At 42.8% G+C, this 25,922-nt stretch overlaps 2 protein-coding genes across 13 annotated transcripts in view; one reads left to right on the plus strand and one right to left on the minus strand.

The window, feature by feature from the left end:
* The window catches only part of TENM1 (teneurin transmembrane protein 1), a 3,105,198-nt gene that overhangs the window by 3,075,093 nt on the left and 4,183 nt on the right, over positions 1-25,922 (plus strand). For all 10 annotated transcript variants that reach the window (XM_074277949.1, XM_074277947.1, XM_074277946.1 and 7 more), the window contains 9 exons: positions 4,031-4,397; positions 7,038-7,548; positions 13,109-13,281; positions 14,532-14,767; positions 17,944-18,240; positions 20,305-20,692; positions 22,409-23,629; positions 24,281-24,423; positions 25,293-25,922. The exon at positions 25,293-25,922 is cut by the window's right edge and continues 4,183 nt beyond it. In XM_074277949.1, the coding sequence (XP_074134050.1) occupies positions 4,031-4,397; positions 7,038-7,548; positions 13,109-13,281; positions 14,532-14,767; positions 17,944-18,240; positions 20,305-20,692; positions 22,409-23,629; positions 24,281-24,423; positions 25,293-25,922 (3,966 nt within the window). The remainder of the gene's footprint in view (positions 1-4,030; positions 4,398-7,037; positions 7,549-13,108; positions 13,282-14,531; positions 14,768-17,943; positions 18,241-20,304; positions 20,693-22,408; positions 23,630-24,280; positions 24,424-25,292) is intronic.
* The window catches only part of SH2D1A (SH2 domain containing 1A), a 59,027-nt gene continuing 58,091 nt past the window's right edge, over positions 24,987-25,922 (minus strand). For all 3 annotated transcript variants that reach the window (XM_074277959.1, XM_074277957.1, XM_074277958.1), the window contains one exon: positions 24,987-25,785. The gene's annotated coding sequence lies outside the window, so the exon portion shown is untranslated. The remainder of the gene's footprint in view (positions 25,786-25,922) is intronic.

The following is a 25,922-nucleotide window of genomic DNA, read 5'->3' on the forward strand; positions in this document are numbered from 1 at the left end:
AAGAAAGGAGATTAGGAGTGCCGTGTTTGGGACAGGGTTTGTGGGCAGGGGGGAATCTTTTTGGAAACACCTGTTTGGGGTTTGTTTGTTTTTTTTTTTTTTTTTTTTTTTTTTTTAGTGAGGCAGAACTCTAAGATGAAAACTAGAGTGATAGATGATTTGTATGAACTTTTGAGACTGATCCGTAGAAAAAAAAATTTTTTTAAGTCAGCAAGGAAGCAGACCTTTGAATTCCTGTAGGATCAGCATAATGGAGATAGCAAAAGAAATGGTCAGTAGCATCACATGGAGCATCACCAGCAGGTTAAGAGCTCTGATACAAACCATTGGGTAATGGACTCAAAACTGTTAGCCGTGAAAGCAGTTACCAAATATAGGTGGAATATAATTTCCAGAATGTGGTCAAGAAATCCAGTGATAATTTTAGACAAAGAAGTCGAGAAGAAAATCTGACCGACGTTCCCTTCGACAGCGCAGATCACAAATGTTCTCTGCCTTTAATAGAGAGTCTTCAAAGTTATCCGTGGCATGACTTACAGCCATAAGTCATCTTAGAAGCCATGTAGTCCAACATTCTCATTTTGCAGATGGGGTATCTCATAGAACTTTGGTGTCTTACCCAAGGTTATAGCGTCCCAACCCGGGGACTCGTTGGAGTCCAAGCCCAGTGCCCTTTCTACCACGCCATGTTCTCTCTCCTTATGTGTTGCTGTGACCACAAATGCGTATTTCCTAGTAGCCAGCCTCTTTAAATTCCATTCCCCAGGAGACATTACTAGGCCTCTTCTAGAAGTCTTTCCAGTTTGGAAAACCTGCTAGAACTGAGTAGGACTTTCTTTAGAAGGTTTTATTTTTTTTTTTCATGTCATTCTATTCCAGGAAACTCTATAGTTCCCCTGGGGAGATATAATACTATCAGAGAGGGAAGGAAAATTGTCTTCATTTTTTATGGATTCCATTGTCTTTAGCCCTTCTTGCCATTTTGAGTTGGGCTAAATAAGGACTATCCTATCTTCTTTGTATTGTTATCTCATATGTGTGCCTAGGAAGTGACTGCCCTTTAACTTCTCTGTGGAGACTTAAAGGCATCGGTATGCTAGAGCCAGCTTCTACCAGTTTGTGAAAGCTGGTTGTTAAATTTTCAACATGAGCATCTGCTTTTCAGAAATCAGTAAACTGTACAAGTCAGGGCTCGATTTATGTTTTGTTGATCGTGTAGACTTAAGAAAATGATGGGGGAAAAACATTGGTGCAATTTATACTTTAAAGTGTGTCAGATGTGTGTGTAAAAAATATTTGTGAAAGAAAGAGGATTTTTTTAATAATTGTCCTTCAGAAGCAACAAGTTGGTGAACACTGAAACAGTCTGTTCATCCCATGGCCTCTCCTTTGTTCAGTCCTTTGGATGAGAAAGCTCCCTCTGGAGCCTAGTTCCTTCGGGGCTCCTCTGTGGGTTGTCCTTCCTAGACTGCCCTGCCAAGTACATATAAGGTTACTCCCCTTCTAATAGACCTGTTCTGTGGGAACCCAAGCCCTTCAGTGGCCAAGGGTAGAGAAAAAAAGAGGACAGTCTTTGAAGTAAAGTTGACCCATTGCTACTGACCCTTGAGTGGGAGAAGAAAGAAGGTGAAGATTTTGAGTAATTAAATCATTTCCCTAGGTGAACCGGGTGTTGGGTCGGAGAAGAAGGCTGGGGAGCTGCCAGCATAGGGGACAAAGTTCCTGGAAATCCGTCCAGGGTGGAAAGAGCTGGAGAGCTGGAAAGAGGACTCCTCATATTGGAGAACTCCTTGTCAAACATTTATTAGCATACCTCTGCGTAAAACCGCCAAGATTTAACTTAGTCCACATAAATCCAAAGGTTTGGTTCCAGATCAGTGAATCTGGCCATTTTGTTCTATTTTCAGAATTGTTTGGGGGTTATCATGTAGCTGTAGCCCAAGAAGTGCCTGGAAATCGGGAAAATAAATGGGGTGTGATGGGAAAAGTTAAAAGGATGTTCCAAGTGTGACAATCACCATAGAGAATACATACGGTACCTCATATCCATCCCGAGGGGGTATGCCCAGAATTGCCTAGGGAGAGCTATACCTGGGAAGACACATCAGCTACACTACCAAAATTATCCATTTCTCTGAGTACTTTTCAGGATTAATTAGTTAAATCCGGGCTATACATCTGGATATTTAATTTGCATTTGAATTTTCCCCCATAGGATCCTGATGCTTTATTTGATTCAAATTCTAAATTAACAGGATTCTTAAACCACCTGTGGGCCTGTTTGGTCTGAAAGTCATATCCCTTCTAGACAAGTTTTCAATTAGCGTAGGAAGCATGTGGAAGACTCGGGAAGAGTTAGTGCTGTCAGGATCTGACATCCCACCAGTTCATTTTTCTCTGCCCAAGGTTAGTTCTCAGGGAAAGCAAGCTTGTGGGGGTGGGGAAGGGAGAAGGGGAAGGCAAGTACTGGCAGCTTGTCTCTAAAGCAATGACCTTTTACGGTTATTTATTTTTTAAATTAATTGATTGCGACGGAATGGGACAACAGTCACACATTTGGACAGATTCCCAGGGTATCAGTTCCCTAGAGTTCCTGAGCATTTCCACTGCTTTCTGCGCACTCCCCCCACCCTTGACTCCTACCATCCCACTCCAGAAAACTGTAGTTTATGGCCACACAGACCAAGAGCTAGTGGCTAGTTGAGCTCAAGGGAATCTATTTGCACTCCATCGCCAACGGCCCCGAGTAGTTTGCAGTTCTGGGATCTCTCTCTAGCTAAGACATGTAAATTCTTATTCCTGGAGCAAGCTCAAATGGTTTCATTTATATATTAGACCATATATTATATAAATGTCTTGGCGACAAATAGAGTTTCCCATTTCAAGGAAGACTCCTTCAAAAATTCAACTTGGAAAAGGTGTACTTAATATAGGAGAAAAAGGAAAGAATGAGGGGAAAGGGGGGAAATAGAGGCAGGGGTGGGGGAGGCAACGGGGGAGATGGAGACAGTGAAGATTTGACTTTAGGAAAGTCAGCACCCAATCTACAAATCAACTATACATCTTTTGCCCGAGCAGTTTGAGACACCCAGCCACTCAGCCAAGTCAAATGGGAATTGAAAGGGACCCGCACAGTCTGGTTAGGTTTCTCAGAAGCACGAAGGCCATTTTAGTCTCTGGGAACTGTCAGAGGGTAACTTTACTTGATGGCAAAGGAAACAAGCAGCCATAGCCGGTGTCTTTGGGAGTCAATAATCAGTCCGATAATCACGACACTGATATTACGGGCTTAAATCAAGTCAGGCAAAGTGGAGAATTAAACAGCTTATCTTCCAGGTCTAAGCTTTTATCACAAGGGCAGTCTTGAGAGTGTAGAAGAGAGAATTGGGAGAACATTGCGCTCCACTCTGCCCTGTCGGCTTTCCGACCGGGGCTAACAGGAGCGACGAGTTTCCCGGTTTTATTTTCATATCAGCAGCTCGAGTTGAGCAAAATAGGAATTTGGCAGGGATATAAATCCCCTTCCTCCCCTTTTTTGCTCTTACCCACGGGGGGACAATGTTCATGATCATAGTACCCACTGAGAGCTGTCTGTAACTTAGCGTACAGCCAGCAATGTAGAGGGCGAGGAGTGGAATGGACACAGTGGAGAAGATAATGCTCTGGCAGCTTGGTGTAGGAGAGAGAGACCGGCCTGAGTTCAAATTCAGCCTCGGCCACCTAGTAGCTGTGTGATCCTGACAAAGTCACTTAACTTCTCCTTGCCTCGGTTTCCTCTGCTATAAAATGGTGATAATAATAGTAGCTACCTCTGGATTTCTGTGAGGATCAAATAAGATAAGAGTTGTAAAGCGCTTAGCACAATGCCCGATATATAGTGACGCAGAATCGTTAGATATTTTTATTCTTATTAACCATTGCGAAAAACAGCCAACCGCTGTTAACGAGTTTTTCTTTCTCGTTAAAAGTACCCATTTGCCAGCACTTGGCAAGAGATCCAAATCTAATCTGTGCCCTGTTCTGTTCTCAGGTGCGATTGGAGTGGCCAACAGACCTCGCCGTCAATCCCATGGACAACTCCTTGTACATCTTGGATAACAACATCGTCTTGCAAATTTCTGACAGTAGAAGAGTCCGGATTGTGGCGGGGAGGCCCATCCACTGTCAAGTACCGGGGATAGATCATTTCTTAGTCAGCAAGGTGGCGATCCATTCAACGCTGGAATCCGCCAGGGCCATCAGCGTCTCTCACAGTGGCGTCCTATACATCGCCGAAACAGACGAGAGGAAGGTGAACCGCATCCAACAAGTCACAACCAATGGCGAAATCTCTCTAGTCGCTGGAGCCCCCACGGACTGTGACTGCAAAATCGATCCCAACTGTGACTGTTTTTCAGGTACAAGCTGACTATAATTTTGCCAGAACGCAGATCACCACCCTTAGCTGTTTTCTGTAAGAATTATAGCTACCATATGATTTACCAGCATCTAGAGGAGAGGAGTCTTTCATCTTTTTCGGGTGTTCTAGAGCCTTTTGGCAGTCTTAGAAAGCTTCTAAACCACTTCTGAGAATTAGCTTTTTAAATGATTGAAGGAAGTGCTACATTTCAATTAGAGGGTAGCTAAAATTAACATGATATTTACCATCCAAGGCCACAAACCCTCTTAGATTCTGTCCGCTGATCCCTTGGAGATCCATGAACCCCAGGTTAAGAATACCTACTCTGGAAGGAAAACACTGAAGAGAATGAGTCTTAGATTTGGAATCAGGAAATGAAATAATATTTCCTAGCTCCACGTAGTCTAGTTCACTGCATGACCTTACGTTGGATACTCTGATTCTTGTGGTTGATCATTTCTCAAATTAGGAGTAACAGCACTTACCCTATCCATATCACAGTATTTCAAGAGACTGTAATTGATACAATTATGGAGTTGGCAAGTTCAATAGGCTAAACAAACGTGAGTCATGTCAGCAAGTGTACCAGTTACCCTCTCTCCTTTTTTTATTGTACTTACCGCACTTAGAAACTAAGAAAATGTACCCCTTTTTTGCATTTTGAAAAAGAAAAAGCTATTATTATAAAAAAAAAAAAAAGGAAAGAAAGAAAATGTACCTCAATAGCCCTAAGGCCATAGATGCAAGCAATCACAGTTCATTCAAGTACTCAAAACTCTTTGGGACCGTTGCCTTCACTTTGTCTCAACTCTTTGACTGAGGAACCCACAGAATCACTCTGTTCTTATGCCTATTGGCAGTTTTGTGGCATCCCCTATCCCTTTCACTGCCTTTCAGAAACTTTCACTTCTCGGAGCTAAAACCCACTGTTCTTTCCTGCTGTCCACTGTTCTCCTAAGGACTCCTCAGTTCCTTCCTATCAGTATCCAGAGCATAATACAAAAGCTTGATATATATAAGCTCAAAAACACCATTAATCAGGGTTGAATGAACTTCTAACTCAGGCCTTTAGACTCCAGGCCCCCGTACTACTTTTTATACAAGTCAATAAGATCCTTGTGTCTTTCATGACCAATAAGAATATGACACCAGGTGTCAAGAATATCACTTTGTGTGGATGTGTGGATGCCTGTTTTCCTTGGTACACGGATCTCTCATCCCCAAAGCAGATCAGCAATTCTTGTCGTTTCCTCAGCCACGGCATCCGGATTCAGATTCTAGCTTCGTGTCCTTGGACACTTCTCTGGGCCACAGTTTTCTCAAGTTGGATTAGATGAAGTCATTTGTGCTCTAAATCTTTGTTACTATGGATTTCTTGAGGCCCGTACATCCTTTTGGAAAGTTTGACACCTTTTTTATTCTAGAGACTTTTCGCAAGAGGTCATCCACTAGCACTCACTGACTCCACAGCAGAACTCTCCCGGCTCTAACACAGTGATCGTATCAGCACCTCTCGTCTACTAGGGGCACGGCCCGTATGTCATCCACGCACCGTGCAGCCTTATTCATATATTTGTCCAAGCCAAAACACTCATTTTCAATTTTCAGTTCAATAACGATTAAGCACTTACTTGATGCCTGGCACTGTGCTAAGCCCTAAGAATACAAAAAGAAAGAAACATTAGTCCCTGCTATCGTGGATCTTCCATTCTACTGGAGTAGCCGGGGGAACACATGCATTGCATCATTTTCAATTGTGTCCAACTCTTCCCGACCCCATTTGAGGTTTTCTCGGCAAAGACACAGGAGCGGTTTGCCATTTCTTTCTCCAGTTCATTTTACAGATGAGAAAACTGAGGCAAACAGGGTGAAGCGTCTTGCTCGGGGTCGCTCAGCTAGTCAGTATCTGAGGTCAGATCTTCTTGACTGCAGCGAGGACGCTCTGTCTACGGAAGTATCACCTAGGTGCCGTGCTCCTCTTAACTTCTGACTTCTCTTGGGCCAAAGGAGGTTCTGTTTGCCAACTTGATTTGTAATCTTTTAATCGATATCTCCATCCCCTTACCCATATGTCAGTTTTGTTGGTTGTCGAGTATAAGGGCAGTCTCGTTGCTTTTCCGTGACCCAGTCTGATGTTACGGCTGATTCTTTCATCAACGGCCACGGTCGAGTTCCCGTGACCCCGAGAAACAAAATCAAAAGGAATGTCACGATGAGGGCTAGACCAGATGACTTCCAAGGTCCCTTCCCACTCTGGGCTTAAGATCCTATATCCAGATCGACAATTCAGCCTCATTTTTTAATAGTCACACCTCACACAGCCATCATTATTATGTGTTCTCATCTCTCGAAATATGATCAGCAAGATTGAGGACTTGGGAAAATTGGTGTAACTGAGATAATCGCATCTTATTATTAATCTTCAGAGGTACCGATTCAAAAATTATACTGTTTTTAGATAATGGGTTTGAAATTCGGTGGGGGATTAGGGGGTGGGGAGGAACAACTGGCTTACTCAATCTTATTTCAAGAAACAAGCTCCTTGGTACCAAACAATGAAGTCGGTGCCCCACCTCCTGGTGTGATAGATTAAAGGCTTATGAGATCAACCACTAAAATAATGCTATTGCTCCTTCAGGTGATGGTGGCTACGCCAAAGACGCGAAACTCAAAGCCCCGTCTTCATTGGCGGTTTCCCCCGACGGCACTCTCTACGTGGCCGACCTGGGGAACATCCGCATCCGGGCTATAAGCAAGAACAAACCTCACCTGAGTGACGCGAACCTTTATGAGATCGCCTCTCCGGCTGACCAGGAACTCTATCAGTTCACTGTCAACGGAACCCACCTGTACACACTAAACCTGATTACCAGGGACTACGTGTACAATTTTACCTACAATAGTGATGGAGATTTAGGAGCAATTATTAGCAGCAGCGGGAACTCCGTTCACATTCGACGGGACGCCGGCGGGATACCTCTGTGGCTAATGGTGCCCGGGGGTCAGATGTACTGGCTAACAATAAGCAGCAATGGTGTCCTGAAAAGAGTATCCGCCCAAGGTTATAACTTAGCCTTGATGACCTATCCGGGAAATACCGGCCTTCTGGCAACCAAAAGTAATGAAAATGGATGGACGACTGTTTACGAGTAAGTTCTTCTGCTCGACTTTATTTTGAAATTGCTCTAAAATGGAAAACGGCTTTAGTGATTGCTGGGAAATTCGTGTAATTTTTCTCCAAGAAACTACAGCTAAGAAAGAGCATTTGTACCAACTCTAAGTTCAGCCCTTTCCTTTAATTGGGTCCACTAGTCTGCAGTCAAACCCCTGCTAGACGCCTAGCAGATGCCCTTAAACGTTTCCAGGGGGAACGCTTAGAACCTCGCTAGGGAAACGAGGCAAATGCCTATGGCAAAACTAGACATTTCTTAGTTGTTCGATTAACCGAGTCTCTATTAAGCGTCTACCGTGTGCCCAGTTCTATATGGGAGGGGAAAAAAAAGCCAGTACACGATCTCTGAAGCAAGTATGAAATCTGGGGGTATGTAGAAGATAGAGGAAAAGTTCACTCAGATTCTGTCCACCCACCTCTAATGCCTTCCACCTCCAAAATTCATTCCTCAAAGATTTCCTTGTGCAAATCTGAACCATCCTGACTTCTCATTCAGCAGTCGGAATGCATTTCCTTCAAAGTCCTAACAAATCGCTGAGTATTAGAAAGTGGTCAATAAAAAGTCATCGGGTATTTCCAGAGAACTTGTTATGTAACTGGATGGATAAGGGTGAAAGCTATTAGGAGTAGAAACTAATGTTGGGACAGTCAGAGAATGCCCGAGCTAGAAAGGAGAGACCGTCAAGGTGGTTCCACGATTTGATCCCCTTCTTTTACAGCTGGAGAAACGGACACAAGGAAGGGGAAGTGACTTAATGAAAATCACAAGGCCAGCGAAGGTCTCCAGTATCCCAGGTCCTCGGCCTCCTAGCCGAGACAAAGAGCGTTTGGGATTTCGAAAGGGATAACCAGGCGATAATCAGAAGGCTAGGTTTTTCACACTAGCAGCGGAGAGAACTTGCCAGTACCATAGAAAGGAGAGAAAGTTTTGCAGTGCCAGCTGATGGTTGAGGTCACATACCCAAAAGTGGAGTCTGGGAGGAAAATGGCCTGATTCAAAGGCCTTTGTCAGGACAGAAGAGTAGCTGCTTTTGGAAAAGCAGCTGAGCCAGTGGTCTATGTTCATTCACCTCTCCATAATGCATGCGGATTATAACTGTGTGATGTATGTTGAGGCATGAAGAAAGTTGGAATTTTACTGTGCCATAAATGGCATATCGGTGGGGGGAGGTGTCTGTAGGGTGATATGGGGGGGGTGTTAACAAAATTGCTTTCTTTTAGGTTAGACCTGGTATTAATATGAGCAAGTGTTTCTGAAGGAGTAACCCAGAAGCATGCTGGTATCAAAGGAAATACCACTTTCAACACTGGCCCAAGCTATGGCCAATATCCTTAAGAAATTAGGGTTGTTCCAACTGTAAGGAATGAATGAATGAATGTGGTGTGAGACGATCCTGCTTGAGTCTAGGAAGTCTAAGTGGAGATCAGTTTAGGAAGGAGCACAACAGCTCCCACTAGCAGCAGAGAGAACTTGCCATAGTTTGCTTTTCTAGAGCCAGGGTGCCTTTGGTAATTTAATACCTACTTGTCCGGCGGTGAGAACAGAGGTCCCAACCTTAGGATCAGGACATTGGTTGTATGGCAATTGGTAAGTCACTCGGAGAAACCCGAGCCCCATTACCCTTAGAGAGAATCACATCTTGGACCATCCCCCTAGGCCATATACTTGATGTCTTGGGGAACAACCATTTCCATGGCCTCCATCATCAGAATTACTTCTGCCTCTTGACTTTGTTGGTAGTACTAAGTGGAAAAGTGTTCTGTGGCAGCTCTGGGTTGCTCTGGGAGCATTTTATAAATACAAACAGGATCCCTACCTTCCTGATTAGGAGGATGAGAAGTCAGGCTCTTCTTAAAGGTGTCTATCACAAAAGAGAGAGGTAGAGTATGGACTGGAAATGTTCTGAGTCTGAAATGCAAAGACACTTGAAAGTAGCTGATCAGGAAAGTGGAGTGAGGAGTGAGGGCCCTCAGTTCTTTCTGAGCCAGATGGTTGCATTGCTGGTGTAGAAATATTGACAGAAATTGACTGTACCCTGAATTCCTTCCCCTGTGATTTTCCCGTTACCTATTTAAAAAAAAAAACCTAGGCAGAAGGGACTAGTTGATGTTTTTAGCTCCCTAGCTCTAGCTCAGATTATCTCTGAGGTAAAAAAAGAGAAGACATTTTCCTATCTCAATGGTTCCATGACCTGTTTGATTTACTCCATCAGTAGAAATGACAACTCATCTGCAACTTCTCCTCCTATGTGATTCTCATCTGTATTCTTTCATAGATCATCCATAGGCTATCTACCCAACATGCTGTAGGCCTTCCTCCAGCCTTCTTAAATTTTCTACTCAGACTGTTGGTCTGTTAGCCCTCATTCTCCACACAGGCCTGTTCCGCTATTTTTTTTATTCTACCGTTCTTCAACGTTTATCATGTACCAATAGTACATATATAATTTGTACATATATGCAAACCCATGGTATCCCTTATGGCCATTTTATAATCATAGGCCATCACTGCACATGGCTACAGGCTATTCGAGCCCACCCTAAACTCCATGTTTGCATGAACTGTACAGTGACAAAGTCCAATGTTGATTGCGAAAAGTGCCCTTTTTTATATTCTTTAGTTTTGCAACTAAGTCCTCTAACTCCAACCCTTGCTCTTTTCTCACTGCGATCTCTCGAGCTGTACACAAGCAGTACTGTTGCGATATATACCGCTTCCTCCATACCCTGTGTGTTCAATAACAACAGAAGAGCTGTCTGACTGTGCAGTAGAAAAATCTAAACAGGCTGAGAAGTCAAGTACAAGACTTAGTGCAAGCTGTCTTTGGTCAACTTTCTTGGAGGAGTCATGATGACTAACGTAAATATGTACGTGTCATCCCCAGTGATCAGTCTCTTCCGACACTGGCAAGGTAAAGAAAGTCAAGCAAGAGAGCTAATGCTAATGAGCTTGAAAGACAAAACAGCTGTATGGAAAGGCAGATCTGGGAAGGCTGCTTCTGTGTCTCACCCAAAGCTTCCCTGTCATCTTAAGTGAAGGGAAATGTAGCCAGGTGAAGCCCTTTGGAAAACGGGAGCCTTGGGTTTAACTTGACAAAGATGCTACTTAAGGAGCTAAATTTGGAGTTTGTGCTGGACCGAGAAACATATTCACAGATAAAATTCTATATCCAGAGAGTTCTGTTCCTCTAGAGAACAAGAGCGCTGCTTGCCCCAAGCATCTTAACATTACTTAAAGCAGTTGAAAAAGGTTGGAGAACCATGAAGTAATAGGTACTGCCCTCAAGGATCTTGAGATTCTCTTACAAAAGAGGTTCTAACCTTTTGTATGTCATGGCACAAAATATCACTATGTATATGTATACATCTACAGATATATATATATATGTATGTATGTATGTGTATGTATATATATAATATGTGTGTATGTGTGTTCACATAAGCACTACAATGTTGAAGCAGCTAGGTGGTGCAGTGAATAGAGTGCTAGGCCTTAAGTTCAACTCTGACATGTAATAGCTATATAACTTTTAATCTTAATTTGCCTCAGTTTTAACTGTAAAATTGGGATGAAAACAGCATCTGCATCTCCTAAAGTTGTCATGAGGTGCAAATGAGATGATGATTATAAAGCCTCTAGCACAGTGCCTGGCACATAGTAGGTGCTTAACAAATGCTTCTTCCCTTTGGACTTTGGACAAAGCCTTTGGACCCTTTTCTCAGAGTAATGCATGAAAGATTATGTAGGAAACCAAAGCACATTGAAATAGAGTTATCAAAATATTTTTAAAAACAAGTTTGTGGACCTCAGATTAAGGATTCCTGTGCTGGTGCCTAAGCAGCATCCGTACACACATTGCCATTTAAAACAATGTAAATACAAGTGAGTTACAGTGAAATTGGGAGGCAAGGACTAGCAGCTTAGGAGAGGGGTCATATGAGTTGAGATTTGAAGAATAGCAAGTTTTCTAAGAGGCAGAGGTGGGAAGTAGTGTGTGCAAGGACACAGAGATAGGAGGCGAAATGTTATATATGAGATCAGTTTGAGTGATATGGCTTTTAGTGATTGGGGGGGGAGGGGGGGAGGGGGGGCGATGTTTAGGTGCCAGACTGTTTTCAGCTTCTAATGCCAGAGGAGTTTGTTCCTGATCCTAGGGGCCTTAGGGAGCAACTGGAGCTTCATGACAGGGAAGTAACATGGTCTCAGACCAGTGCTTTAGGCATATCAATTTGACAGACATATAGAAAAGAGATCTGAAAGAGGAGAGCTGTGGAACAGGAAGACCGGTTTGAAGAGGGGCTATTGTCATGGCATGTGAGCAAATGGTCTGCTCTTTGTCCATCCATAACTATAGGACCTAAAGTTCTGTTTTGACTAATTGTTTTTACAACATTTTTTTTTTTTAAATGGGATTGCCTGATGATGCATCCTCTTATTCCCTGCCCACCCAACTCGAGTGCCGCTGGAGCCTGGAGCCTGAAAAATACCGTCCAGGGACAATTAAATAGCAGCTCAATTATTATTTCCTTGTCATTTTGCTAACTCTCACTGATGCTGCCCAAGCTTTAGCCTACTCACATGGGACAGAAAGACTCGAATTGCTTCATATTTTAAAGACAATCATGTGTACCAATATATTGAGCCATTTTCAACTTGCAAGGCAACAGTAATCATTTTCCCAGCGGATGCCTTTACTTGAATGAAGTATTTATTGTTAATAGCTCCATAAAACCCCAGTTCCCCATCCCAAACCTTCCAGAGCGCTCCTTCTGATTCGGAGAACAGGGACGGTTCCGGCTCTCTCGGTTCCGTAGCTGTCATCCAAGGTATAGGAACACGTTATGAAACATAATGAACCGAGTTCTGAGATAACTGAAACCGAACTCTAGCAATTTGAGAATAGTTTAATGAACACATTTCCATTATTCTCTATGCTCATTCATCCTGATAGGTGAATTGATTTGGTTCAAATGAAACAACTGAAAAAAGCAGCAGAAAGCCTTCCACCCCCCCCCCCTTCTCAAGACATAGTCAACTTTGGCCTTCTCCCAGTTTGGAGCAGAAGCACTTTTTTTCCTTGATTTGCAGCTCCCTCCGGTGGTGGACGTTCAGTGTCACAGCCTAGCCGAATATACTTTTGCAGCAAACCCAGAATTTGCTGATTCATCTCTTCCCCTTGACAGTGGCATTTCTAAATCTGCAATTCATTACCATTTGTGTTCTCTTCCCTTTAAAAACAAACAAACAAACAAACAAACAAAAGAAAGAAAAAAAAAAAACGTTCAAAGTGTTTAGACTGAGTATTAGACCATGAGCTCCTTGCCCTTTTGCATATCCTCAATGTTTAGCACATCTTAGGAACTTATAAACGCCTGTTGAATTGACTTTGACGTTTCTGGCTTCCTTGGGGTCACCGATCATTCGCGTAGCACAACATGAACTACGCTTGGTAACACTCGGTGACGTCGTCTTAGATGTGCGGAAGCTTATTGTTATGCCCAGATGTCTCAAGATTGATTTGGGTTGAATTCCCCAGGTATGACCTTGAGGGCCATCTGATCAACGCCACTTTTCCAACGGGGGAGGTTAGCAACTTCCACAGTGACCTGGAAAAGCTGACCAAAGTGGAGCTGGACACTTCCAACCGAGAAAATGTCATCACAGCTACCAACTTTACAGCCACTAGTACCATTTACGTTTTGAAACACGGTAGGTCAAGTTATCTTTAACTGTGGAAACTCGTAAACTTTGTGTAAATGTGTCCTCTTCTTATTATGAAAATGTGCCCTTTCTCTCTCCTCCACCTCTCACCAATCTCTGCTCCTATTGGTTTCCCAAAGTAAAATATCTGTTCAACTTAAGCCCGAGGGAACGCTATCAGCATCTGCAGGTTCATATGGTCCGGTGAGAAGAGCTAGGTTTGCATTTGAATCCTTTGAATACCACCCGCCTCTGCCACTCAGTCCCTTGGTGACCATGACTGAGTCACCACAGTGTAGCAGATTCCAACTAAGTTCCTGACTCCCAGATTTGTGACCATTCCACTCCAACCCATACTTCTTAATGTGCGTGAGCACGCAGACCCCGCTGAACTCACGTCCCGGCTCTTTTCCTTGTGACCACGGGTGAGGCGCCACTCTGAACTGCAGTTCTCCCATATAAAAATGGTAAAAAGGTAATGGGAAAGGCACATTTCTGTTTAATAACAGGACAACACTTCCCAGCCATTAGAACTATCCCAAAGTGGAAGGAGCTGTCCGGAAGTAATGGGTTCCCCTTCATTTTGAAGTGTGTAAGCAGAGGATGTCTAGCTTGTTGGGTGTTTTATAATGGTCTGCCAGTCTTCCAGCTCCCGAGTTCTTTGATTTTGTGGCTCATTGATATAGAAGTTCTCTTCAAGCTCTAAGATCTAATTATATTTCTAAACAAAACAAAATCTCTCATGGTTAGAATGTGTGAGAGACAGAGACAGAGAGACAGAGAAGGAATTGTAGGAGTGGCCCTCCTTTCCTGTTTAACCAAGACAACTTTCTTAGGGGGAAATGGAATTGAGGATCTATTTCATTTGGGGGGCTTGGTATAAAACTGCGTGTAATGCAAATGCAGTAAAGCATTCTAGGGTATCACAGCTATACAGGAGAAGATCAGAGGTAGCCTTTGGTGAAAATCTTCTTTGAGAGTTGGAGGAGACAAGAGCAGTGCTGTTGAAGGACCCGAGTCATCCTTGGGTCATAGGGAAGCTAAGTTTACCATATCAAAGAAAACGGGCCTTCCTGACAAACCAGAGGGAATTCTCGTAAAATGGAAAAGAGAAAGAAGTCAGCTTGCAGGTTTAGACTGAATTTTTTATCCAAGAAACCAAATGCAGAGCTTCCAAAATGGCCAGAATGGGAGAGCCCAAAGGAGAACTCAGCCCACATGTTCTATCCCCCTTCCTAAAACCCTTATTCTGTCAACAGACAACACCCAGAGCACCTATCGAGTGAGCCCCGATGGGTCCCTCCGGGTCACCTTTGCAAGCGGCATGGAGATCAGCCTCAACACCGAGCCGCACATCCTCGCCGGGGCGGTTAATCCCACTTTGGGCAAGTGCAACATCTCTCTGCCCGGAGAGCACAATTCTAACGTCATCGAGTGGCGGCAGAGAAAGGAGCAAACCAAAGGCAACATGTCAGCGTTCGAAAGGAGGCTAAGGGTAAGTCGACCGTATAAATCCCGGGGAATCCTCGGCCAAGGCCGCAGACCGCATTCGTCAGGGAGACGAGGATCTAACGAACTGCTGTACCCTATTTGACGTGGTGAGAGATGCAACCTGAGGCCAATTAGTAAAAGAAATTATTTGTCTTCAGTTTTTCTAGGTTCCCCTTCCCCTAGATGATAGCGTTATCATCATGTTCTTCTCCCAGGCCTCCTCTCCCACCCTTAAGTTAACTCGCTCTAACTCCGCCAATGTCAATTATGCACCCACCGTGTTCTTAGCACTGCACGCAAAGAGAAGTAACGTCATAAGTCTCTATCTCGAAAGAGTCCATAGCCCAGCAGAAGGAACGAGACAAAGATACACGTAGTACGTTGCTCATCTAAGGATGGGAAAGATTCCATGTATCTCAGAGGTGATGAAAGGAAAAAGAATCGGGGAAAGCTGTATGGAGGAAGAGATGGCGTCCCTTGAAAGTTTTCAGTAGGCAGAGATGAGGAAGTCACCTTTGCTACCTGGGCAAATACTTTGTATGAAATGAGATAGGAAAGGTAGATTGGAGCCAGATTTTGGACAATCTTGAATCTCAGGCTAAAGATTGTAAATCCTACAGACAGTAGAAAGCTATTATTCAGGCAGAATTGGAGAGTCAAGAAATTGGAGGCTGAGAAACCAGTTGGACTGGTCCTAATGGCACCAATGGGCAAGGAAAAAGGCTTGAGAGCAGCAATGGAAGTAAATAGAACAAATGTGAGAAAGATAGTAGAGGTTGGCCCGGATTCTATCATCATTCGAGTCAACCAGACTTGACAACAGAGTAGACGTTGTGACCCAAGCACGAGTGAAAACGATTCCAGTTTCAAAAGTAGAAAGATAGTGGTAGCATTAAAAAAAAAAAAAAAAAAAAAAAAAGTAGATAAGTGTGGAAGACGGACAAGTTGAATCTCATTTGGGGCATGTTGAGTTTCAGATACTCTTTGTTGTCCCAGTTCATAAAAAACCTCATATTTCTCTGAATCCCTCATATTTATTTCTTCCATTACAGTCATATTTTGAAATAATCTGTTCAGCCATTCTCTCAATTTGTTATTTTTTGTGTTAAGTAAAACTAGAAACAACACATGTCCTTGGGAATATTTTTATACATGACTTCCCTGTACCGGGATGTCTGGGTCAAAAGTTCTAGTCAGTTTCCTTTCTTTTCTTGCATAATTCCAACTAGTTTTCCAATTTGCAATTCCACGAGTGATTCATTAACATCCCTATCTTCCCCAGATCCTCTTCAGCACGGACTAAATTTCCATCTTTTATCAGCTTTGCTAATCTGATGGGTGTGAAGTGAAATCTCAGAGTTGTGTTATTTTGTATTTCTGTTATTAGCAATTCAAAGTTGTTTTTCATGTAGCTTGATAGTTTGCGGTTCTAATTTTGATAACTGTTAATATCTTTTGAAGACTGTGGTCAAAAATGGCTGGTTGTGTTAACTCTGTATATATCTGGACTATCATCCCATTCATCCATTTCTCTTCATTATCTACTTATTTACATTGCTTTTTTGAGCAAAAGGTCTTCTTGATTTCCTGTCATAGAAAGGGCTTATTTTCTTTTATAATCACCTCAGTCCTCTGGTTAAGGTTCCTTCCCCAACTTCTAGCTATTAAAGTGTTTCCATTCCTTCTCCTCTCATTTTTCACATCGTGAACTTTTGTATTTCGGTAGCGTATTCATACGGAGCTTTTGACGGTGTGTCATGTTATCTTGCCAAACTGCTTTTTGGTCTCCCAAAAGAGGAAATGGGTTTTTTTTCTAAGAGGGGAATCCCCCCCCTCCGCCAGTGTTTAATTTTTTAGGACTTATCAAACTCTAAAGTATCGCATTCGATGGAGTTTTAGATCTAGTTTGTGTCAATGATCTACTTTTCCATTTTTTTTAACCAATAATGTTGAGGATTGTTCACGATAATGTGGTCCTGTTAGGTCTCCTTCTCTCTGACTTTCTAAAATTATTTTGAAGTTTTGAGAATTTTATTAGTTGACTGTTTTATTTAAACTTTGACTTAGCTTCTATCTTCCTAGGGCTACTGGTTTGATTTCCTGTCACCCATTCTCCAGAATTGTCACACACGAGAAATCCATATTCTAACTCCATTACAATCTTTCCAATATGAAGTCATTTTTAAAGATAGATTCTTTAAGGCTCAGCACCATGGGTTCTAATCTATCCCTTTTCTTCTGTATAAAACTCATATACAGGAGGGGAGAGAGGCTGGACTGGATTATCTTGAACATGCCTTTTGGCCTTAATACCCTCTCCCATCCCTCCTATGGTACTCTTTGAATTTTTTTTCTTTACCAGTTTATCTGCTGAGTTTTTCATTTTTAAGTCAATTGTATTGACATGAACAGTTAAGTCTACCCAGTTAGACTTACTGACACAACCAATTGAAATGTTGGAAAAAGTAAGCTCAGGGAAGTTGTTTGACAGATCTCGTGTCAAGCAACTGGCTAGGCTACTATTTCCTTATCAGAGCTCCTTGGACTTTATTTGAGATGGCTTCTCCTGGAAGCACTGAGCTAATCCTTTGACTGAAATTTCTTAGACATCTGTAAGTGAGTTAAGTTACTAGATGGGTAGGACAAGGCAAATCTACTCGGATCATATTTTCTTGGTCCGTGTTCCAGCGAGCACATCAAGTATCGGAGTCTGAGTCGTGTTCTCCCTCGGACAATGCTTGAGTAAATATTTAAGAGAGGATATGGGATTATGCTTTTAGGAAAGCTGGTAATAGAAAGCATGGAATCCAGAACATCCCATCTAGGGTTTAATGTCACGTTTGAGTGACTATGCTAAGGACTGGAACTTTTAGAGAAAGGGGCATCTAGTTCATATAAAACATGATCAGAAATGACAAAGCTCTGAGGAGATATTCAGGACTTGAGACGAGGAAAAAGAAAAGGAAGCGGTTGTCCCTTTTTTCTCCCTAGTTTTCCCTCCACACACAGAGGGACACTTGCCACAGTCAAGGAGAGACGGGGTGTAGAGCTGGAGAAGGGTAACGTTGGCCAGAAAGGAATCGGAACGCCACTCATGCCCGCCGCCCCTCCGTCCCCGAAGCCAAAGAGGCTTGATCTGGCACCATTTTTAAAATGTTTTGTTCATGTGTTATTTTTTAGGCCCACAACAGAAATCTGCTCTCCATAGACTTTGATCACATAACCCGCACGGGAAAAATCTACGATGACCATCGGAAATTTACTCTCCGGATTCTTTACGACCAGACCGGTCGCCCAATTTTGTGGTCTCCCGTCAGCAGATATAATGAAGTGAACATCACATATTCACATACGGGACTAGTAACTTACATTCAAAGAGGTACATGGACTGAGAAAATGGAATACGATCAGGGTGGAAAGATTATTTCACGAACCTGGGCTGACGGGAAAATATGGAGCTACACTTACTTAGAGAAGGTAAGTGTACATGCGCTAAAGCCCACGATCGTGAGAATCTAAATGACATGGTGAGTCACTACCTTTGTGGCGAGCCAGCTATCTGACTTACATTTTATGTCATGTACCAAAGCTGAGTGTTTTAATTGAAGACATATATTGTTTTTCAGCATAAAACTTTCTTAAAAGATCATACTCTGCCATCTATCATTTTCAATTCAAAATGGAGTAATGGCTTCGTTCCCTTTTCCTTTTTATCATATCTGTCTGTGTCCTTTTCATTATACGAAAGCTCACAGGTAACGTCACTGGAAGAACGTCAGATCGTTCTGGCCGGGAGACTCTTACGATAGGAATAAAGTACTTTGTTATAGTTTTTCCTACCCAACAGTTTGAGTAATAATCTGTGGTTGTTTGAATTCTCTTATGATATGGATAGTGATTTAAGGACTTGGGCTTATTACTATTCCCTTGTGTAAGTCATTTATTTGTCCATCTTGATTTATGAGGATTCTCCCGAAGGTAACCGCAGCTTTTAAAAGCATTTTTAGAACTTGGAATACAAGCTGGAAAACTACAGGTTCCATGATGTGAGGGACCATGTTCTACCTTAACCTTGAACTTCACCAGCACCCAAGAAAGCGCTATGCACATAGAAAGCACGTGTATATTTTGATGTGACAAAAATACCCAAATATACCCCTTCCCAAAAATCATTCTTTGGAAATTCCTTGTTAAAAACCTCTCTTTTACTTTTAATTTCATTAATATACTTAGTTAGTTAGGCACTCCAGGTTGAAAATTTTGGACCAAATTGCTACTAGATCTCAAAAACCCAAAGCACTCGCAGCCAGACCGAATGCATCGATCGGCTGACCCGTCTGTTTTGAACAATATTGCCATCTTGTGGTCACGTTCCATGCTTCAACTTAGCACATTTCTAATGCCCGTTGTCTTTAGTTTTCTGGGCAAAAATACAGGCGGGCATGCATCCCGTGCCCAGATCTCGTGCCTCAATAGTGCTCTGCTACCTTCCTACAATAGTCATTCCGTTCTTCACTTAGTGTTTGAGTTGAGCTTTTCAAGACAGATAGGATTTGACTAGGGGTAGGATAATCACACGGGCTGTCTGGCTAGGAAAGCAACATAAACAAAACATAAGGCTGTTTTTATTGAGAATTTATTTATTTATTTTTATTAAAATTCATTTCTTTTGAGAATTTATTTATTTATCTATTATGAAAATTTTTATTTTATTAATTTTTTTCAATATCATTTTATTTTATAATTATTATTTTGTCCACCCCGTAGACAAATCACCTTTAAGAACTTTACCCGTCAAATCGGTTTCGATTTAAGTTTAAGATGTTGTCTGTCGACCTTGATTTGCTACCAATTCTATTGGTCGATTGGCAGGGAGGGAGATACGGCAGAAGGCGGAGCATTTTCACCTCCCTCATCAAAAAGATATCAGCCAACATCGAATGAGTACTTTATCAATAGATGAATGAAGAGGGTGAGCATTCTGTGCCACAGACTTCATACATTTTTGTAGATGTATGTAGTTGCCTATCTATTTATTTTTGCATAGGATCTTAGGTTCTAAAAAGGAGTCTCGGAGACATGCTATTATTTAATCCAACTCTTTTATTTTCAGCTGAGCAAACTGAGGCTCGGGAGGTTGTGGTCAAAGTTATAATAGTAATGTCAGAAAGAGGATTTGAACCGAACCTCTCTTCTGGATCGGTGTTCCTTCATCTCTCTCTGGCATGAAGGCTGTTTGAACACAGCTTTCTTGGGCACAGATGGGTTCCACTTTTAAAAATGGAGTTAAACCAATCTTTACGTACAATACGCCTCCATCCACTTGGAGATAGTCATCCACGTGAAAAGAAACAAGTTCTCTTAATGTAGTAAAAACAGAATGTAATTGGCCAAAATGTGATTTTACATACTTTTCATGAATACCAACCGTTCTATTATGTGGAATTTAATGAAGAGGTTGATAAGTATGCCCATTGTCTTTGTGAACAACAAGCCCGTACCTCCCGTCAAAATGTTCTATTTTGCGTTCCTTTTTTTCAGTCTGTGATGCTCCTTTTGCATAGCCAGCGACGTTACATATTTGAATATGACCAGTCAGACTGCCTCCTTTCGGTCACCATGCCCAGCATGGTGCGGCACAACTTACAGACCATGCTTTCGGTCGGTTACTATAGGAATATCTACACTCCTCCGGACAGTAGCACTTCTTTTATCCAGGACTTTACCAGAGACGGAAGACTCCTCCAGACGCTTTACCTGGGGACGGGACGAAGAGTTCTCTACAAGTATACCAAACAGTCTAGACTGTCTGAGATTCTCTATGATACCACTCAAATCACATTCACGTACGAAGAGTCTTCCGGAGTGATTAAGACAATACATCTGATGCACGATGGATTTATTTGTACGATCAGATATAGACAAACAGGTATGTTTCAAAATTTCCATGTTTTTTTTTTCAGTTATACCAATATTCATTCCAAGATTTCCAGAGTACTTACTACGAAGTACAAGAGCCTGTGTGAGATTCTCAGATTTAAAAAAAAAAAAAAAAAAAAAGTTTCCGACCCAGAGAAGTTTACAATATAGTAGAGGAGATAGATATTAGATGTTTCATTCTGAATTGCAGTCGAGTGTCTCTGAGAAGTACAAGCAAGATGCTATGGCACTTTATGGGAGGGATAAATCACTTAACATGTCGCAGAGGAGGTGATATTTGAGCTAGGTCTTTAAAAATGATTGTATTTCAATAGATAAAGATAGTAGGTTGGGCATTTCAAGTTTGGAGAAGAGTCAGAAAAATAGGATCTGTTGTTCAAAGGTTGAAACAGAGAGAGGACATAAAAGCAATCAGTTTTACTTAGTTCCTCGGTAAACTTCAGCCACGTGTTTTAGCTGTGGCTAAAATCGTCAGTTAGAACCATCTTTGGAGGACTCGAATGCCAGCTTAAGGAGTTAGTGCTTAATTTGTCAGGTAACGAAGAACCATTCCTAAAGTAAAAAAAAAAGAAAAAAAAAAAGTATTGAGGAATTCATATATAGTAGGCAACTTTCAGCCTAATCAAAGCATAGCTTTATCAATCATAACCATAAAGAAGAGCACGTTTAGCACAGAGAGGAACTGCTTTTCATTCAACTCTGGCATTTTTACAACATAAACATTTTGAAATTCTTGGGGAAAAAAAAAAAACAACAAAAAAGGGTCTAAAAGTCAGATTAATTATTCTGATTTAAGGTGGAATGACAAAGGCTCAACAGCTGTAGGGGGATGGAGATGAATTCTTAGAATGATCTAAGAAGGAAAATACTTGGTTCTAGTCACTGATTAGCAAGCAGCACAGGTACTTCCATTGTTTGAAAGAAAGCAAGATCTCACGTGGGGAATGAAGATTTTTCCAACCCCGTTTAGTTCTTCCAGTTTGGAAGGGTACTTTGGCCGCCCCGTAGTTTCTTGTAGGGAGCCAGACATTTTTGGAAGCGTGGTAAAATTTCACAGAAGCGGTACGATCACAGCCTCGCATCGTAGCATCGAACGAGGGAGACGGCAGACGATATCCACACCGGCCGCGTGTGGGAGCTCGTGAGGGCCTTTGATGTGGGCAACGTGGATGTGAGAAAGAGAGACTCCTGAGGTACCATCCTCTCTAGTTATTCAGCTTAAAACAACTCAGTCAAATGATACACATACGCCTATTTGTCCTACCCAAATGGCTCCCCAAAAATGCAAGTTGGGGTTAAAAGGGTAAGCTCCATTCCTTCCTTATTATTCTGTATCAGCCTCTTTGTGAGTTATTCATGATGCAAAATCTGTGGCTCGCAACTGGCCAGATCGTGGAGTCTCACACTTTATGACTGGCCCTCCATATTTCTTTGGGAAAGAAATCATTTTTTCCCCAGTGCAGTCACCTGATTTTTGTCACCCCGGATGACCAAGGATAGGAAGACATTTGTAGAACATGAGAGAAAGTAACATCGCTCTATTCTTTAGGCTATGTGTTTCTGGTTATCAAAATATTCCAGAGAGAATTACAATGAAGCAACAACGGATGTTTGCTTAAAACTAAAGTAGGCCTCTGTCTCTATTTCCAGCAACGGCGCCGCCTAACTTTGTTGCCCATACGATATCCCTTTTGTTTTTGTGCAGGTCCTCTCATAGGACGTCAGATTTTCAGATTCAGCGAAGAAGGCCTTGTCAATGCGCGATTTGACTATAGTTATAACAACTTTCGGGTCACCAGCATGCAAGCCGTAATAAACGAGACTCCTCTGCCGATAGATCTCTACCGTTACGTCGATGTTTCCGGCAGGACGGAGCAGTTTGGAAAATTCAGCGTAATCAATTATGACTTAAACCAAGTCATAACCACCACAGTCATGAAACACACCAAGATCTTCAGCGCCAACGGACAAGTCATCGAAGTGCAGTACGAAATCCTCAAGGCGATCGCCTACTGGATGACCATTCAGTACGATAACATGGGCCGCATGGTCATATGCGACATCCGAGTAGGGGTGGAAGCCAACATCACGAGGTACTTTTACGAATACGACGCCGACGGTCAGCTTCAGACCGTCTCCGTGAACGATAAGACCCAGTGGCGTTACAGTTACGACCTGAACGGAAACATCAACCTCTTGAGCCACGGCAACAGCGCTCGCCTGACACCTCTCAGATACGACCTCAGAGATCGCATCACCAGGCTGGGAGAAATTCAGTATAAGATGGACGAAGATGGCTTTTTGCGACAGAGGGGAAACGACGTGTTTGACTACAATTCCAACGGTCTGCTACACAAAGCGTACAATAAGGCTTCCGGGTGGACCGTGCAATACTATTACGACGGGCTCGGGCGACGCGTCGCCAGCAAATCCAGTCTGGGACAGCACCTCCAGTTCTTTTACGCAGATCTCGGAAACCCCATCCGAGTCACCCATCTCTATAATCACACGAGCTCAGAGATCACCTCGCTGTACTACGATCTTCAAGGTCACCTCATCGCAATGGAGCTAAGCAGCGGGGAAGAATACTACGTGGCCTGTGACAACACGGGAACCCCACTGGCCGTGTTCAGTAGCCGAGGACAGGTGATAAAAGAGATACTCTACACACCGTACGGGGATATCTATCAGGACACTTATCCAGATTTCCAAGTCGTCATCGGTTTTCACGGGGGACTCTACGATGCCCTCACAAAGCTGGTGCACTTGGGACAGAGAGATTACGACGTCGTCGCCGGACGTTGGACGACCCCTAACCACCACGTGTGGAAGCATCTGAACACCCTTCCTAAACCGTTCAACCTCTACTCGTTTGAAAATAACTATCCCGTCGGCAAAATACAGGATGTCACTAAGTACACCACAGGTATTGGCACGATGTAAAAGTACAAAGAACTCGGGGTGATTTAGTTGCTCGTTGACTCTTAGTGCCCGTACTTCTTGTCGGGGAATCCGCAAGATTTCATACATCTGCTCTATTTCTCAGTTTTCTGGGGTGAGAATCAAATCACACAAGTCAACAACAAACCAGACGCCGTGGCGTCCTACTACACCGTAGTACGCTTTTCTATTCGGGTATTATTCCCGTCTGTCTTTTCTTACTTCACGGCTCAAGGGAAATAGCAAAGAGAAAAGAGTCAGAACTACATTGTATAGTTTCAATCAGATGTCACTGTCAGTGGAGTTTCTCTCTAATAAGTTTAATATAATGTAATAATCTAGCCAATTTGGAAAAATTTGGGTTTGCTATAGTCCCTCCGGTGCTTTTTAAATTCTCTTAAATCAAAGGATTAGGGGTTTTTTTTGTTGTTTTGTTTTGTTTTGTTTTGTTTTGTTTGCTTGTTTGTTTGTTTTTCCTGGAAGAAAGACTTTACACATCAGCTCTTGGATTTTGCTTTTAAGGGAGATCTTAGAAAGAGCAGGAAAGGCATTTCTGCCCGTCATCCGTGAGACTTTCAACACATTCTGTCTGTCGACTGCCTATGTGCCGTTTACGCTCTCGATTTCTATCTCGTAGATATCGGAAGTTGGTTGGAGCTGTTTGGTTTCCAGTTACACAATGTGTTGCCTGGATTTCCCAAACCAGAAATAGAAAGCGTGGAGTTAACCTATGAGCTTCTGCAGCTTCAAACAAAAACTCAAGAGTGGGATCCCGGAAAGGTTTGTGAAAGATTAGTCTAGCTATTCAAACTTCTCTCCGGTGAATGAACAAAGAGACATTTGACTTTTCCTCAGAGAAGTCGTTCGTCCCTAGTCACAGGGTCGGCAAATGAATGCCAAAGGGGAAATCTGCTAATGCCATAGCTAACTCTACTGAGGCTCGAGCTGGGATTTGACAAAAGGGATGATGTTAAGTAGTGACTGATGCTGGGGAAAAGAAACGGTTCAGAAGGGAAATATGGTACTTTCAGACACTAAAATCTTGAAGTAGCCATAGAGCAGGGCTTCTTCAGCTTTTTTTTTTTTTTTTTTTTTTTTTTTTTTTTACCTGAAACCCCCTTTGTGTGTGACCCGGGGTATAAAAAATAGGAATGCAACTCCTGATAACAAATCAAAATTTTGTGATTCCCGTATTCAAGTATGAGACCCCATATCGAGTCACAACCCACAGTTTAAGAAGATTTACTCTAGATGGGGGTTGTGGCAAACTACAGAGAGTAGCAAGCTGCTTCCCTGAGACAGAGGAAGTAGTGGGGAAGATAAAGAGATAAAGAGGCACCAAAGAGCTTGTAGATGATTTAATCGGAAGAGCAGGTGATGCAAAAAGTAGAAAACCGTTTACATTCAGATATAGTAGCTGAAGGAAGCGGGGATGTGTGAATAAAAATACGTATACTAATGTCACATGGTAGAGAGCTAATAACAAGACTTTGCCTTATATATCAGCTTCTCATTTAAGTAAACGTGGAGGCTCCCTACCGCCTTCATGGTCCGGGAGGGAGAGGAAATAGAAACCGGATTACCGAAACGGCCGAGTCAGAGGACATATTCCCCTGTGGTGCGGTATTTTACTCCTCTCTCTTTTCCAGACCATCCTGGGCATCCAGTGTGAGTTGAAGAAACAGCTTAGAAATTTCATTTCACTGGACCAGCTTCCCATGGCTCCCAGAGCCAGTGACAGAAGGTGTGTGGAAGGAGGACAGCACCCCAGGTTCGCCGCCATCCCGTCCGTATTCGGCAAAGGTATCAAGTTCGCCATCAAGGACGGCACCGTGACGGCCGACATCATAGGAGTGGCCAACGAAGACAGCCGCCGAATCGCCGCCATCCTTAACGATGCCCATTACCTGGAAAACCTGCACTTTACCATCGATGGACGGGATACCCACTACTTCATCAAACTGGGATCTCTGGAGGAAGACCTGGCTCTCATAGGTAACACGGGAGGGAGGCGGATTTTAGAGAACGGTGTCAACGTGACCGTGTCGCAGATGACCTCTGTGATGAACGGGAGGACTAGACGTTTTGCCGACATACAGCTCCAACACGGTACTCTGTGCTTCAACATCAGGTACGGAACGACTGTGGAAGAGGAAAAGAACCACGTGTTAGAGATCGCCAGACAGCGAGCCGTCACTCAGGCCTGGAGTAAGGAACAGAGGAGGTTGCAAGAAGGGGAAGAGGGGATTAGGGCGTGGACAGAGGGGGAGAAGCAACAG

Source organism: Sminthopsis crassicaudata, chromosome X, assembly GCF_048593235.1.
Source record: "Sminthopsis crassicaudata isolate SCR6 chromosome X, ASM4859323v1, whole genome shotgun sequence".
Classification (NCBI taxonomy): Eukaryota; Metazoa; Chordata; class Mammalia; order Dasyuromorphia; family Dasyuridae; genus Sminthopsis; species Sminthopsis crassicaudata.